Source organism: Phocoena sinus, chromosome 8, assembly GCF_008692025.1.
Source record: "Phocoena sinus isolate mPhoSin1 chromosome 8, mPhoSin1.pri, whole genome shotgun sequence".
NCBI classification, from domain to species: Eukaryota; Metazoa; Chordata; class Mammalia; order Artiodactyla; family Phocoenidae; genus Phocoena; species Phocoena sinus.
In genome coordinates this window covers 24,251,706-24,269,676 of record NC_045770.1, presented here as the reverse complement: position 1 = coordinate 24,269,676, position 17,971 = coordinate 24,251,706, and the positions used below count along the sequence as shown (strand labels likewise).

At 35.7% G+C, this 17,971-nt stretch overlaps 1 protein-coding gene across 4 annotated transcripts in view; it reads right to left on the bottom strand.

The window, feature by feature from the left end:
- Nucleotides 1-4,080: 4,080 nt before the first annotated feature.
- The window catches only part of LOC116758178 (protein NPAT), a 52,395-nt gene continuing 38,504 nt past the window's right edge, over nucleotides 4,081-17,971 (bottom strand). For 3 of the 4 annotated variants that reach the window (XM_032640924.1, XM_032640923.1, XM_032640921.1), the window contains 7 exons: nucleotides 16,904-17,000; nucleotides 16,153-16,281; nucleotides 12,301-13,971; nucleotides 10,333-10,448; nucleotides 10,152-10,260; nucleotides 7,509-7,569; nucleotides 4,835-7,407 (listed from right to left, as the gene is read on the bottom strand). In XM_032640924.1, the coding sequence (XP_032496815.1) occupies nucleotides 6,159-7,407; nucleotides 7,509-7,569; nucleotides 10,152-10,260; nucleotides 10,333-10,448; nucleotides 12,301-13,971; nucleotides 16,153-16,281; nucleotides 16,904-17,000 (3,432 nt within the window). In that variant the 3' untranslated portion in view covers nucleotides 4,835-6,158. The other variant, XM_032640922.1, reaches the window with a different exon arrangement.

The following is a 17,971-nucleotide window of genomic DNA, read 5'->3' as shown; positions in this document are numbered from 1 at the left end:
CATTTGAAATGGTTTTCAACTTTATCAGGAAAAAGCAAATCAAAACCACAATGTGATACCAAAATGGCTATAACAAAAATACCAAGTACTGACAATGATGTAGAACAATTGGAACTCTCCTTACACTGTTGATAGTCACATGATTTGGTACAGCCACTCTGGAAAACTGAAAAATCTGAATAAGGTTGGGTATATGAAACCCGATGACCCAGCCACTCCATTCCTAAATATATATCCAAGTGAAAAGTGTAATACATTCACCAAAAAACATGTACAAGAATATTCAAATGTAAAATAGATGAACTGTGGTACAATAAATTGTGGATAAATACAATGAAAAAACACAACACTGAGAATGACAACTGAATTACATACATGAATGGTTTTCATAATTTTGTGCAAAAGAAGTTAAAAAAGACTATATACTGCATAAATCTATTTATGCAAAGTTAAGAAAGGCTGAAACTATGGCTCTAGAGGTCAGAATAATTATCCTTGGGATTAGCAGTTAGTTACTAGAAGGAAGCATGAGGGGATTCTAGGGTACCAATTGTAGTCTTGATCTGGGTGATTAAGTGGATTTGTGTACTTTTAGAAAATTCATTGAACTGTATAATAAGTTTCTGCACTTTTTCTGTTTTATCCTTCCATAAAAATTTTACATTACCAAAAAAGCAATAATCAGTTAAAACAAAGGAATGCAGACTTCCCTAAAAATAGCAACAAACAACAAAATACTCAGTTTAATAAGACATTTGTGAGGATAGGGATAACTACAAAATTATGGATATATACCATGTTACCATTAGCTTTTCAGTATCAGTTAACTCATAGGGTTAATGTACTTCAAATGGATATTCCAATAGAATTTTAACTTGGAAAAAATACAAGTGATTCTAAAGTAAGTCCAGAAGCTTAAAAGAGACAAATACCTGAAAAAAATCAGAAAAGTTATAATGGACATAAAGCTACAACGCTTTCATCAATGGCACAAAATAATCTATACACTGTACTATGTAGTGCATGTATATGTGTATAAATTTAATATAGGTCCAAAACCTTTGATTTTATACCTCTCTGGTTAGCTGGGTTTCATAGTTCAGAATATTTAGGATTTTTAAAAAGTAACAGAGGGGCTTCCCTGGTGGCGCAGTGGTTGAGAGTCCGCCTGCTGATGCAGGGGACACGGGTTCGTGCCCTGGGCCGGGAAGATCCCACATGCCGCGGAGCGGCTGGGCCCGTGAGCCATGGCCGCTGAGCCTGCGCGTCCGGAGCCTGTGCTCCACAACGGGAGAGGCCACAACAGTGAGAGGCCCGCGTACCAAAAAAAAAAAAAAAAAGTAACAGAATGTATATATCATATAGCTCAGTTGAATCTGAAACGGTACACTAATTAAGCACATTGCTATTTTTCCAGCAAAATATGAATATTCATACCAAATGAGATAAAGACTAATGTAGCCTCACACCAAATCAGGTCAGGTTTTGCCTTGAAATGAGTTTTGATGCTCAACTTAAGGGAAAAAATTGGTTGTGAACATTTTGGATTTTAGAATTGCAAATAAAAAAGATTATGAATCAGTAGAGGATAAGAGAGACATTATACATAAATGTGTGTGAGGAGAGAAACCTTATTTTAAGCAGTTTTATGAGTCAAGTGGTTAAATATTTAGGGAAAAAATGTACTGATTCTTTCTTCACACCAGGTATCAAACTAAATTATATATGGATTAGGAGCTTATCCTAATTTCAATAAATCAAGAAATAAAAAACCAATAGAAACCAGTAATGATACAGTTGAATATATCTCTGGTAAGGTATAAGCATATACTATGGAAGAAACGACAATTTCCTGGCAGGAATATTAATTGAAGTAATTTCCCGGAAGAAATTTGGCAAAATGTATTGAGGTCCTTAAAAAAATGTACACTAAATTTTGACTTGGTAATTCTACTCTCTAAAGCATCCCCTAAGGAAATAACTGACAACATAAATATTTATTTACAAACATGTTCACTGCTAGTTTTTTAAAAATAATAGCTAAAAACTGGATAGTGCCTGATATTATCTGAAGTAAAAAAAGCATTAGGAAGTTATATTTACAGTTTAAGTTCAATTATATAGAAAAAATAATTTAGGGAAAAAAGACTAGTAAAGTATGCAAAAATGTTAACCAATATTTATAAAAATAGGAAAGTCTATTAAAAGAGAATGCATACTACCAGGGTCAAAATTTGATATATAATTTCAATAAATTAAGCCTGAGGCTGAAAGATGGTGGTTTGAAAAATGATGAATGTAGAATATATAGCACCATGCTTTTGAAATTACTCCTTATCAAAGCTTAATCTTGGTATTCCTAATAGTCATCACATCTAGCCTTTGGCTGAATGCTGATGGATGCTTTACTCATGTAAAATTTCAACATACTTACTATAGGGTTCCAACAATATCCAGGGCTAAACTAATCAAATATTTTAATTACAAGACTTCTCAAATTTGGCATACAACTGAGTACACTAAGTCAGGGGTCCCCAACCCCCGGGCCCTGGACTAGTACCAATCCATGGCCTGTTAGGAACCGGGCCGCCCAGCAGGAGGTGAGCAGCGGGCGAGTGAGCAAAGCTTCATGGGCCGCTCCCCATCGCTCACATTACCGCCTGAACCCTGAACCATCCTCGCCCCTTCTGTGGAAAAATTGTCTTCAGTGAAACTGGTCCCTAGTGCCAAAACGGTTGGGGACTGCTGCACTAAGTAATGTCCAAAAATAAACAGTGCATGAATCCTTACATGTAGTTACAGAAGTAGCCACAAGTTGTCTGTGGTATACTTTAACCCTGAAATGTAGTCAACTGGGCATCTGACTGTTAAAATAGATTACTGGGTACAATAATTAAGTCTAGCACATTGGGACTTTTAGGATAAAATGGGGACTATGTTTTTATTCTTGAACATAAATGAAAGCTCCAAATACAAGTTGTCTTTGGACTATATCTAGTGGCTCCTGGCTAGTGAACTAAGAATCCTGAAGAAAGTGAGCTTATTTTATTTGTATATGAATCCTTAGCACATACAAATTAACTGAATGAGAAGAAAATCTATAATTTTCAGCATTATGTAAACTTCCGAAAACAAGAATTGACTTGCAAAGGAATTTCTTCAAAGTATCTAAAAGAGAATGATTGCCAATATGAAGGAATTCAAACTTTTGAAGTTAATGAAAATATTTATTCAAACCTAACTGTAGTACAGTATCAAGCTGAGTTAAATAAACATTAACTGTACTAATTCCTGGTTCCTTAGGAACAGACCACTGCCACATCATAAAAATTTATTACAACACAAATTTCTGCAGTAAGGTTCAGCTAGTAAGACGTGATTTCCACATTGAGAAATGTAGTGATGGATTTAGTTTTTTAAAGGCCCAGTATTAAAAAAAAAAATGGTTGAGGAAAATGACTCATAAATATATACACCTGCAGAAAAAACCCTTAGTATACTGATATTTAACAAAACAGAAAGCACTTAAGAGAACATACTTTAATATCTAGGCACAATTGGTACGAATTATAATTTCTGTACTCATTTAAAGGTTTAAACCAATTCTTCAACTTGACTGATGTGTGTGAGTCTAATACAGAGAAGGCACCTCTTTCATTCTCCTTAAGGACTTTCTGAGAGAAACTCTATAATACTTTAAGGGGTACAGAGACAACGTACTATATCCAAGTGTAACACAGCCCATTTTAGGAGAAACTAAATTAAAATAGAAAACTATGATTTCTCTTTTTACATCTTATGATGGACATGGCTTTCTAAAAGGACAACAGAAGATAATCCTGCATACAAGCTTTAACATAGAACACAAGATTTAAATTAAATGTGCATTGGTCTCTACTATGTAAAAAGTTCTATGAATTAGTGCAGTTCTTTAAATCCCCAGTATTTAGGGGAAAAGTATATACATACCAAGAAATCTCAACTACTACATAACCAAACTTTTTATGGCTCAACAGTCTAAACGCTTAAAGTTATGTAAAAGATCTTAAAAGTTATAAACAAAAGATCAGAACACTCAAATGGTTTACAAAATTCTCTCTTTAAAACAAAGAGACCAGAACAACCAGAAGAAATAAAGTGTACAATTTTAGGAATATTATCTTTACTGCAATTATAAGAAGGGGCGGCAGAGTATTCATTCACTCTAGAAAAAACCCCAAATTGTTAATTTCTGGTTACTTTATTACCATTTGAATTCATTATCACTCTTGTACTAATTAGTGGCTATGTCTTCAGATATCTTGTGGGACAATTACTGAAGGCAATTTATAAGGAAAAGTATACTTTTCCCACTCAAAGTGAGAAACTATTCCAGATGAATAAGCCTCAGAATTAGAGATCATAAGAAGCCAAAAAATACAATGTAAGAACATTAGGTTGATTTAAGCTCTATTTCAACAAGATTTACACAGTATTTACAATATACAATTGTCAAAGATATACAGTTTTGCAGATTGGCTTTACTCACATTTCTGCAAATGTTTTTTCCACAATAAAAATATACCAAGGTAAAGCTATTTACAAACTAGGAAGCTGCTTTAGAAACAGCATGATTTAGAAATAAAGTGAAATTTCAGTACAATGAAAGTGCAGGTCATGCTTTCAGATTCTGTCAGTATCTCATTCCCTACACTCATAGTTTAAGGAATAGTAGTTTTAAATAGCTACTGTTCTTATATGTTCAGAATATTTACTCATCATAATGCAATGATAACAAAAATTTGTCCACATCCATTCCAGCTGGAAATGAACTGGGTAGCTTCTTTTTCTGTCAAAAAAAAAAAAAAAAAGAAAGAAAAGAAAGAAAGAAAGAAAAAATAAACCTAAGTTAACATATTGAACTCAAACAAGGCCAAAAAGCTAGCTTTCTTATTAAGTCACATAGACCCTCATTATCAGGTACTTTCATATACTACCAAAATTTTTGCCAAAACAGTTTAGTTCATTAGCATTTTAGTTATACAGAGAAGTAGAGACAATTTTTATAAATCCAAGGTTAATAAAATATACTTCAATGATATTTCATTATTTTAGAGCACAAGACATTATACAAATTCAAAGTGTATGAATGTTGAATGAGACAAGAGAGAACATGCTTTTTATAAGGTGGTCATTATTGCTAAACTGTAAACTTTAGAAAGCTTTACTAAGATTTTAAGAGTTAACAGGTACTTTTCTAGTTCCAAATATTTAACATACTCTAGGCACTTTACAAACACTGCATTTAGTCCTCACAGCCATTGGGTAAGATGTGTGGTAACCTCATGTCAAATGATGCAGCTCAGACTCATGTATTGGGTTAACAATAGTCAAGAACCAATAAGCAGGAGATGCAGGATTCAACCTAGGCTTGCAAGGCAGCAGAGCCAAGATTCTTTCCCTGACAATACTTCCTGTATGACATTTTAAACCTTTCTATTCAATCCACTTACTAAATGGCTAAACAGATTTAGGAAAAATGGCTTTAACTTATCAGTGATAATCCTACATTACTTTCCTACAGATAACCATGGTTAAAGAAGAAACAGGTAAATTTAATTTTTATACTGCTCCAACACATTAACTTACATTAGAATCTATGGAAGAGCTGGTAGGACATGTGGAAAAAACCTAAGATGGAGGAGTTGCAAAGCAGTTTTCACCTGGTAATTCCATACACAATAATGGCTTCCCAATTTTTCATGTGTTATGTCATTCTCCCCACAAACCTTGGGTCTTACCATGACAGAAACAAAAACCTCCTTTTCCCAAGGAAGATGTTTATAAATATATGCCTTAGCAACTGTTTTGAAAATGCTACGTTTCATCTAGATAACTTCTGAGTACCACACTGGCTGAGAGATACTGCTAGAGAATGTTTTGTTTTTTTTTTTTTTTTTTGCGGTATGCGGGCCTCTCACTGTTGTGGCCTCTCCCGTTGCGGAGCACAGGCTCACGGGCCCAGCAGCTCTGTGGCATGTGGGATCTTCCCGGACCGGGGCATGAACCCGTGTCCGCTGCATCGGAAGGCGGACTCTCAACCACTGCGCCACCAGGGAAGCCCTAGAGAATGTATTTTGTCAATCAAAATTCAAAGCTATCTTGACCAAAATGTTCAGTTAGGTAGCTATGGCAAAAAATGATGAGATCTTTAATCTGAGCACTGAAGGAAGGGCAAGGTGTGGTTTTGAAATTAAGACTTTCAAACTTGCCTTAATTTTCTTCTTTTTCATTGGTATTGATGAATTTGCAAGACTTTTATTAGAAGTACGGGAGTGTCGTTCACGTTCATCTAATTCCTCGATCTTCCGCTTTTTTGTGGTGCTCCTTGAAGATGCTCTAAATTGTTGTGTATTGTCTTTTAGAGGAGTAGCTGAAGTAGTCCTAGAGATGGCTGCTCTGGAGAGAATCATTAATGTATGGGCAGCCATGTTTACACTGTTTTCACTCCCTGTTTCACTGGCAGGGCTGCAGGCGGGCAAGTCTGGGGTGACAGGAGGGACCATTACTTTGGGTGTGCTACTCTCTTCACCATAACGCCTACTAGAAGGGACCTTGATAACATCTGTAGGTTCTTCTTTATGTTTTTCCCCTGCTCCTGAGCCAGATGTCCGGGGTACAGATAAATCAGTACTATCAGCGAGTCTATTTACTGGGCTATGCCACTGAATATCTTGTAACATTTCTGTGGTATGCTTGGTGAGTGGGTTAATCAAAGAACTGGCAGACTTGGTTTGTTCTTGTTTTAAATCCTTCACAGGTGCACCTACTGAAATGACATTTTTACTGTTTGAGGATGTGCCTTGTTTTCTGGTTAGCTCTTGCAGTGAAGCTATAGTTTTCTCATTCCGTACACCCCCAGTTTGCTGCCCATTAGACAGTTTTGAAGTTTCTGGATTTTTCTGCCTTTCCACATCACTGCATAGTTCATTCTCCTTATTAGCTGTTGCTTTATGGAAAGATTCAAGTATAGTTTCTGTGGGTGAAACTTTCTTTTCTGACTGAGTTTCTTTTATGGTATGTCGGCTAATGGCAGTTTCTGATTTAGATAAAATCTTAGGCACAGGAGGTTTCTCTCTCTCTCTTTTGAGAGCGTTATTAGAAGGGGGTTTTAAGGTGGAGGAAACAATGGGTGAGTCAAGATTAGAAAATGAAATGTCATTCCTTTCTTTGTTTTGGGACACCGTCTTATGATTTGTCCCCTGTGTATTCGCCACAGGAGAAGCAGTGCTATCAAAACAGAGCACACGCCTGTGGCTTTCAAAGGTTTTGCTAGTTGGAACTATACTTTCTACTGAGAAGGGAACTGTTATTTCTTCCAATTTTTTCCCAAGATCTGTGGCCATATTCTTGTCAGGAACTTCAGTTCTACAAGAAAAAAAAATTTTTCTTAGCAACATAAAGAAATTCTTTATGCTTTTAACTTGAGCATTCAAATACTCTATGATAGAAACTACTTTTATGCTCACCGTTGTACATGACATCCAACTAAGTGACTTGATGAATCCACCAAATTATTTACCTGTTTTCCTGGAATTATAAGTTAAGTTAATTAGAAAAGAAAAACATTCCTGAAAGTATATTTCTCTGTAAGAAAACAGAACAGACCACAGTATCAGACACCATGAGAAAAATTTAAGCTATAGCTAATGTACAAATGAAATACTTTCACATACTGGGTCTAAAAAAGCAGCTTTGTAATATACACGAGACGATCACTCATTCATGTTACTGAGGAAATATAAACATGGAGCAAATGACTTGCTTTAACTTCAGGGAAATATGAATCCAGTCTTTTGATTTACAAATTAGTATGCTCAGTATAGCATTTAAGGGTACTACTTAGATCCAAAAAGTTACTTAAAGAAAACACTATATTATACCTATTTAAAAATTCTGCCCATTTAACTGTCATGTTTGTAAGCCTATGTCACTCAGAGCACATGCTCTGGAGTTTTAATAGCCATATTTTATTTTCCACGGACTTACATGAGTTTATGTGGAAGGGCAGCAAGATATGAAGCCAGAAATGAAAGCAAAGATGATATCGTGTAGGACCTTGGGTATTATGCAAAAGGTTTTATAGAGAATCCTTAAAAGTTTTAAATAGGGACGATGCATGAATAGATTTGTTTTAGGAAGTCACTCTGGCAGCAGTGTAGAAGATGAACTAGAGAAGAAAGAAAACTGGAAATAGAAATTCTAGTTAGATTGCTATAGATATTCAAGGTAGGAGATGATGAAGGTCTTAGAGACAGTAATGGGCATTCGCATGGACATGAACAGTAAATGAGGAATAAATGGTGACATTAACCAAGAGGGAATGGTAGGCAGAAGCGGTTTTTGAGGAAGAAGAGGTGAGACTTAGATATGTAGAGTATGTGGATCTTAAGTTACATAAAATTAGAACGGGAGGAGCATAGTAGTTCTAGAAGCCACCAATAGTATTAACTGTTAGAGGGAAGTAAAGTAAGGTAAGACTGGAAAACATCCAATGCATATAGCAGCATTAGGAGGCCACTGGTGACTTTAAACAGTTTTAGTGGAAACATGAGAAAGGACAATAATATGGATGAAGAAGTAATGGGAAATAAGAGGGGTCGGGGATAAAGGGCTGGCAGATGTGAAAAACCTAAAGGAATGATGGGAATGATCCTTGTATCCATAGTTGGACAGCCACAGAGTGAAGAAGCCAAAAAAGAAAAGTTGAAGATACACAGAAGAGAGAAGGTAGCCTGCACTAACCTTAGAAAGAATGAGATAATCATTCCTCTAAGAAGGGAAAAGGGAAGAATGATTTTAGATGAACATGTACATATTAAATGGGAGTAATGTGAGAAAATGGAGTTTACTACCCATAAAAATCAAAATCATTGGCCTAGAGTGAGGAAAGTGCTGACTGGATAGATCTGAGAAGACCTGTGGAAGTCTGAAATAGTATTAAAGAGGAATGGGAGAGAAAGAAGATAGGTAGACATTTAAAATAATTGCTAAGTGGCAGTGAGGGTGAGAAAGTTTTAAGTGTTATTGAATGGAATCACTTCTAAAGCAATGCTAAGAAGCCCAGGTGTAAAGGCAGAGGAATGGTTGGCTGGATAGAGGGTATTAAGTGGATATGGTAGAAGAATGTGAATATGAAGGTGTATAAGAGTACTGAGAAAAGTGGCTGATGTGGTGGATTGTGGGGTTTAGCCTGGATAGGGAAGGAAATGAATGCAGAAAGGAAGTGAAAATTCAGGTAAAGGTAAGGATTCAAGTAATAGGAGCTCTCATTGGTTGAAGAGAGATTCAATGGATATACAGAAATGTAAGTATTTTGAGAGAGTTTATTGACCATTATAAATTATATAGGTCTAATAACAAGTAGTGAAAAATTAAAGGTAAAGCTATGGGACAGGTTGGCTGAAGTGAAGATTAAAGACTCAGAAATGCAAGGGGTCAACAATTCTGAGGGTTAGGGTGTTGTTAGGTTAACAACATGGGCATTTTGTCACCCATGAAGATACAGAAGTCTGAGGTAGAGAAGTTTGAGAACTCACCACAACATTCATCAGTATTTTCATTCATGAATGAAAATCTCGTGTTACTTTGTATATGTTGTCTTTTACTGAACTAAGTCTTTAATTTTGGAGTAGTCAGCATTATCAAATTTTTTCATTTTTCAAAAGCAATCTTTTATCTCAGCATCATCTCGATATTCTCTTACATTTTCTTTCATTATTTGTTTTGCTTTTCACTTTCAGGTGTTAATCATCTTGGAGTTCATACCTTTATATATGTTGTGAGGAAGAGATCTATTTTTTCCCTGTAATATATATAATAGCCAATGGATTTCATTTACTAAACAAACCATCCTATCCCTTCTGACTTCTGACATTACCTCTACTATGTACAAGTTGCTATAAATACACGGTCTTTTTCTAAACTCTGTTTTGTTCCATTTGTCTTTTTCTTTTTTTAATCACTGCAAAAAAAACTTTAAGCAAAGGTTGGACAACCACCTGTTAGGAAAGTTATTAGTATTCCAAAAAAAAAAAAAAAATACCGTCATATTGCTGCAAACAAAGGAGTACACACACATAAAGCTGACATGAATGAACTTAAAAATGTACCTGTACAAGGCTTGTTTCTTAGTCCCTGAGTCTTCAGAGATTTTGGAGGGATAGGGAATTGAGGGATACTTCTATTGCAAACAGGTGCTGCCAAAGGCATATGAAGGACCTGGAGGAGAAGCCATTAATTATACTTTGTTTGAAAAGCAGCACCGAGCCATTTTCAGTTCATAAATCTTACCTGCCGAGGAGGAGCAGAAAAGGTATTTCCATTCTGTCCAACCACAGATACAGGGATCATTCCCACCATTCCCTGAAGTACAGGCTGGACTGGAGAAGCAATTATAATGGCAGATCCTAAAAAAAAAAACCAACCAACAATTCTCAATAAAATGGAATAAACACAAGACACCAAAGTAATTATTATTATTTTTAAAGGTTTGTGTTTTTTTTAAAATAAATACATTTATTTATTTGTTGATTTATTTATTTATGTCTGCTTGGGTCTTTGTTGCTGCGTGCAGGCTTTTCTCTAGTTGCGGCAAGCGGGGGCTATTCTTCGTTGCAGTGCATGGGCTTCTCATTGCAGTGGCTTCTCTTGTTGCGGAGCACAGGCCCTAGAGCGTGCAGTCTTCAGTAGTTGTGGCATGTGGGCTCAGGAGTTGTGGCGCATGGGCTTAGTTGCTCCGCAGCATGTGGGATCTTCCTGGACCAGGGCTCGAACCCGTGTCTCATGTATTGGCAGGCGGATTCTTAACCACTGCGCCACCAGGGAAGCCCCAGTAATTATTAATTTGAAATAAATCCTATATAATTATAATCAGTTTTTCATATAATCTACTCTCCTTTAAAAAAATTAATTTAGGGACAACAAGGCTAACAAATTAAGAAAAAGTCAATCTGAATATTATTCTTATGGCAATTAGTCAAAGTAAACATCATGAATAAGCATAAGACTCTACAGCCTGGAGATCATATTTTAGTTGTACCTTGATTCCTCTAGAAAGAATAGTGAAATTGATCAAAAAATTGGTAGTGCAGGTTTCAAGTCTGAATCTTTTACCAGAAAATAACGGTCCAAACTGAATATTGACAGTCTAAGACTTACTCACAACCCCAAACTATAATATAATCTCAATGGTATTTGTCAGAAAGGGTCCAGATAAGTGAGCAACCAGTAAAAACTGTGGGAGAAAATACAATGTTTACCTGGTCAACAATATAGTCTATGGCTATCATAATTTAACCCTGCCCTGTAAATTAATCTTTTCCTAATAAATTCATTAACTTCTCCTGTAAGGCTGATTTCCTCACTTTCCTGAACACCTACCTCAGTCTCTCAAATACCTACCTATCCTTGTACTGCTTAAGATTCCCTTCCTTTTACTCCAAATACTACCTAAGCTTCAGCTCAAGTTCCACCTTTTCTACCAATTCTGATCCCTCCTTTATCTTATTTTAAACAGCACTTGAAATAGATCCATCAGGCTTAATACTTAATTGCTGATATTTAATCTGATTTAATTATATGCCTAAATGTAAAAAAAGAAAGAGGGGAAAGGAGCTTGGGAATCAATATCTAAGGAAGTGTAGATGAATGTGCCATAAACTCCACCTTCAAGGAACATATAATCAAGAATGACCACTATGACAGGCATGTCAGTCACTAACTACACATAAAATGGCATGTAATAAATGCCAGAGGTGCTCCTATAAACAAAGAATTCTAAAGACAGGGATCAATTTTCAAATGTGGAAGATAGTGAGAAATTACAAAGGGTATCATGCAGGGAGAAATTCAAGTTGTGTCTTGAAAGTCTTTCCAAATAGGTAATAAATTCCTTGAAAACTAAGACTGTAATAACTATTTAAGAAAAGTCTCCCACAACACTGGGTTTTAGTAGGTATATGGCTATTTGATGAATTAGTCTTCCCCCCCTGTCTTTTTCTTGTATTGATAGCTTAGCCATGGATTGAGAACTATGGAAAGAAAAAGAAATAAAAAATGAAACCACCGAATTCCATAGCTTAGCAGATTAAAAAAATTTTTGATTGAATTAATTCTGTAAAGAGAAGCCATAATCACAAATTTCTGAATCTTTTCTTATACTCTCATCCATGATTTATTACCTTCTAGTCAATAACAGCACACACAAGAGAAATTAGATCCCATTCCAGAGAAATGAACTTCAATATGTTCTAAAGTTACCTTGTGAAAAGCTGGGTGACATAGCTTGGTTGACAGCAAATACACTGTTTGACCTTGGGGGTGTCTGTAACTGAGGTGGTGGTTGAGCAGTCACGGGTGCAGAATTTCCAGGCAACACCACCACATTTGACTGACTGACAGTTGTTCCTAAGGCTGTTGGATCAGTTACACAAGTAGCTATCAGAATGTTACTTGAATTGCCAAAAGTTGTGCTTGTAGCTGGCATTAACTGTATGTATCCTCCATCCTTGGAAACGCATGGTGTAACATTGGCTGAAAAAGCAATGCTCTCTTCATTCTGGGTGTTGTTTACTGTAGAGTCTTCAGGTTTTAGTGCTAAAAGGCTCTGTTCCATTGAGGCTGAATCCCCAATTCCTTCAGCAGATGAGATAGCATCTGTGGTTTCTTCTGAAGACAGGCATTTAACTAATTCTGCATTTCTGGCAGGTGATTTAGAAGGAGAAGACAAAATTATAGTTGGCAAGTTTTCTCCACTGATACTAGAAACAGCACTGTTAAGTTCAGAATCTGAGGAAACAAATGGATCATCACTGATGATAATTTTGAGAGAGACTATATTTGATGCATCTATCTCTGCTGACTTGTTGCCAGCAGGTTTATCACTAGTATTCTGGGACTCAGGGTGAGAATCCCTCACTGAAGAACACACAGATTCTGAAGGAAGAGAACGTATATCTTCTATAGGATTAGCTTCTGGGGATATCAATGTAACTTCCTCACAGTTATTTTCACCTAAAGATAGAAAAATACTATCTCCATCTTCTTTTACAGAAGATGAAGGCTCTTGTGAACCCAAAGCAACTTTCTCAGACTTGGAGGGCTGAGGTTCATGATCTGTATGATTTAACTTAACAGATGATGAATCATTAGATGGTTGTTTAATTGAAGATACTGAATCTCCAAGGTGAATTTCTACTTTTTGTTCAGATATAGTTAAACCCGAACCTTCAACAGACACAGGTAATATTTTACTTTGAAGTGAAGAATTATCTTGGCAATCTGAAAGTTGCTGTGATGCAACTGGTAACACATTATTAATTTCAATTTTACTCTGGTGAATTTCTCTAGAATCTGGTGACTTGGAACCATGGAAATTAGTTGTAAGTCTTCTTGTATCGTCAGAACTTTCACAAAATTGACCTTTTTTAGATGGCTTTCCAGTTAATGTAATATTTTGGGATAAAAGCTGAGAAGTTTTTCCAGAGAGAATTAAGTTCGCATTGTTAGTTTCACAACCAAGGGAAACAAATGAAGTTATTGGTATATCAGACTGATCAGGCTGTAATCGAGATTCATTCTGCACACTTGGAGACAAAGAATTCTTTTCAACTTCCATAGCCAATTCAGTTTCAGTAGATATCTGACTGGTGTATAATTCAGCACAATGCTGATTACATTCAGCATCAGAATTTACTCTTTGGTTAAAGTCATTCAAATTAGGCACAGACTCAAAGGTGATATCAAGGTTACACTTCTGTTCAGTAGATACTACTGTTTTAAAGGCCTTTTTCTGGACGCTAGAGTCTATCTGGGAAAAATGTTCCTGGGCTTCCTGTCTAAGCTCATCATGGTTGCTGCCATTCTTCAAAACATTTGATGTGTCTTCATTTTGATAGGATGTACAAAATGGGGGTTGACCAGATTGATCATCTGCAAAATATTAGGATGGCAGAAAGATATGGTGAGTATGTAACAGCTTTTAAGGTAGTCATCTTTACTATAAAACCTGTTTTGCCAAGGAAGTAACTAATCTTTGACATACCAGCAAGTGGAAGTCTGATAAACTCACTCTCTCATCTTTTGAGTATCAAAACATTTACAGGTACTTTTCTTATTACTGATGCCTTTTTTAACAAGTGCCAAATTGTTTGTCAAGCTTTTTAGAAAACAGATGACACAATGAAGGAAAAAGCATATATGTTTAAGAACATTTAATATGTACTAATATATAAAAAAAACTGGCTACAAACATAGTTTTTTTCAAAACAACTGACTTTTCAACTTTACCATTTCTACTGACCATACTTCATCTGATATATTCTTGAAGGTGAAATGGGGCCAATTACATTTTGCATGATCAACATTTGATATTATTGTGTACACTTTAACATTTATTACACGTTTACTGAAGATCAACCACATGACCAGTACTGGGATACAAAGATGAATGACCCAGTCTCCACCCTTGGTGATATCAGTCTAAGGGAGGCAGACATAGGACAGAAAGTCATAATGAAACATGCCAAAAACCATAGCAGTATAGGAACAAAAGGCACCTCTTCTGGCCTATGGGATGTGAGAAAGTGTTATTGTACGAGGAGATCTTGACCAATAAAAGTGTTAATAGTTGGAAAAAGAAGAAAGGGCATTTGAGAAAATACTGATATACTGTGTCATACATCATTCACAGTTTAGGACAGAAAATAGTAACAATTAACAATATGAAAAATATTGGGAAAAATCCAGAAAAATGTATATCAACTATCATAAAATTCTGTTAATGTGACACTGGTAAAATAATAGTGGGTATGGAGCACATGTGAATCCTTATTGTGGGGAAACCAGTGGAAATTATATACAGGCCACATAAATTCAGGGGTAGTCAGTTTCAACGAAGTGGGAAGAGACTTTCTGAGAAAATAGGATTTCAAATTTCATTTTGTGCAGGGTAGAGCTTATCTGAAGCACAATCTTCCACACATAATATATATGAGAAAGACACGCCATCCTACAATTCAGCCTAAGAAGAAATGGAGGATTGGATTTGGGTACAGGCAAAGGACTCAAAATAGGAATATAGTCTGAAATAGTCCAAAACTGGTTTTTGGAAGGCGTGATGTGAAACTTGGAAGCCATGAAGTCTTTTGAGGGAGCTGGAAGGGGTCATGGAATTTAAGAATAGATGAACAGAAAAGATTATTGTGGCATAACTTTAGGTGTAGACAGAAATGGATAGAGGTGGTACCAAAGAGGCATAAAGTTTAGCAAGTGTAAGATGCCAAGATAATGTGAGAGAAGCCAGGATAATGGTTATCTTTGAGGAACAGGGATGAAAGGAGTAGTGATTGCGAAGAGATACGAAGAGATGTTTTTGTGGTGCTGGTGGTATTCTATTTTTTGACTTTAGAGATGGTTATGTGGGTATTTGCTTGATTATAATTCAATGAGCTAAAGTACACTTTTATTGTGTACTTCTGCATATGTTTCACAAAAATGAAATTTTAAAAAACTTGGCCAATATTTAAAAGCTCTAGGATAGACATATTCACTGCCCTCCCTCATTCATAAGTAGTTATTGTGGGACAATTATATGCCATACTGGTACTCTATGGGAGGCAGAAACATAAAGAACTGACTAGTAGACACATAGGAATATAACCTAAAACCTCATAAAACCCATAATTCAGGACTATCAGCAAGTATACAATTTCCTCTAAATAAGTGAGATATTGATACTGAGCACTCAGCTAAGCTTGCTTACGAGGCTGGATGATTAATACCACAAACCAACCTTACACATTAGGGATTTGAATATGTGTCTCAAAAAAATTACATTAAATGTTACAGACAGGTTGAACTGGTCAACACTATTAACACCAATTTGTGCGTGTCTACTGCATCATGAAGGAATGAGTACTAAAAATCCACCTTTTAATCAAAGTACTAAAGGCGTGGGAATAATTTTTTCTTTTTAAATGAAGAGAAAACTTAGAAACACAAAAATGATGTATGTGGTAATTTGAACAACTTTCAAATTAAACATTTTCTGCCTTTGAAATTTTGAGACTTGTATTAGGATTTAGATTGATATTAACAAAATCAAATTCTTACCAGATTCTCCTGTTTCAAAAGAACCTTTAACTGCTAGATTACTTTCACCTGCTAAGACTACATTGAGATTGGTTTCCATATGCTGACTGGAAATGCCTTGTGATATATTTTTGTTATTCTTTGTTTTACCTGTTAAAAAGGGAATAGGGAAACAATTGGTTAAATGACCAAAATAAAAATAAGCATCAATTAATACAGCTTGACAGTGGTCAAGCAAATGTTAAAGTTTGGTCTTAATTATAGTCCTTTAATTATAGTTTTTAACATGTTGCCTTATATATCATTGACAAGTATGATTTTTCCACTAGACCAGTGCATTTTTAACATGTTCTCAGACAATGCTGGTCTGCTGGTTTGGAGACTACACTTTGAGAACTACTGCACTAGGCCATAAGATGGAGGGCAATAGACAAATCTTTTTATTCCTCTTGTATTATCCAACTGTGTTTAGTATAATATATGTATAGGAGTAGATCTCAACACATTTTTGATGACTGGCAAAACTGCCCACAACTAACCCCCCTCACCCCCAAAACTGTTCTTTATTTTTACAGCTAAAATATCTTTAAGAAAAAAATAAAACAAGAAAGCAACAAAAAAACTCTTTCATATCCATGTTTGCTTTAATGAAAATAGGAACTTTTTTCCAGATGCTCTGGGAAATGTTGTTTTACTCTGTTTAAGCTGTTTCTCCAGAGAAATTGGAGAAACTTTTTTCTCCTAACTGCTTTGATAGAAATGTTCTACTTACCATAGTCAAATAGATCAAAGAGTGCCTGAAATGCTGGATCGGATTCTGTCTGTTCCAATATATCCTGTATAGCTTCTTCAGACATGTGGATTTCACTCTGCAAAAACAAAAAACAAACAAAAAGTGATCCTAATTGAATTAGTATGGTTTAATACCAGCAAAGTAATTAGAGGATATCTGATATTTTGTACCTTTTATGTAGTATTCCCTTCCAAGAAAATTTCTTCTGATTGTAACACTATTCACTTAAAACAAATTAAAACAGGAAGACTAGAAAATAGAAAGTGAATGCTCCCTAATACCACTAATTAATCACTTTGGTGACTATATCCCCAAACATTAAAATAGAATAAAACCATGCTATAATGTTATTACTTGACACACACCACTGTGTAAGTTTAAGGTGTACAGCATAATGACCTGACCTACATACATTGTGAAATAATACCAAAATAAGCTTAGTTAATATCCATCATCTCATATACATATTTAAAAAAGAGAGAAAAAGAAAAAAATATTTTTTTTCTTGTGAGAACTCAGGATATGCTATTTTTATTATTTTTAAAAATTTATTTATTTTTGGCTGTGTTGGGTCTTCGTTGCTGTTCGTGGGCTTTCTCTAGTTGCGGTGTGGGCTTCTCATTGTGCTGGCTTCTCTTGTTGCGGAGCACAGGCTCTAGAGCACAGGCTCAGTAGTTGTGGTGCCCAGGCCTAGTTGCTCTGTGGCATGGGGGATCCTCCCGGACCAGGGCTTGAACCGTGTCCCCTACATGAGCAGGTGGACTCCCAACCACTGCGCCACCAGGGAAGCCCCAGGATATGCTGCTCTCTTAATTTTCAAATACTGTTGACACTTGAACAACATAGGTTTGAACTGTGCAGGTCCGTCCACTCATATGCAGAACTTTTTCAATAAATATGTATTACAGCACTACAAGATCCAAGGTTGGTTGAATCTGCACTTGCAGAACAGGACACATGGAGGGCTGACTGTAAACATTTAAGTGGGTTTTTAAAAAAATTTTATTTTTACTGGAGTATAGTTGCTTTACTATATTGTTAGTTTAT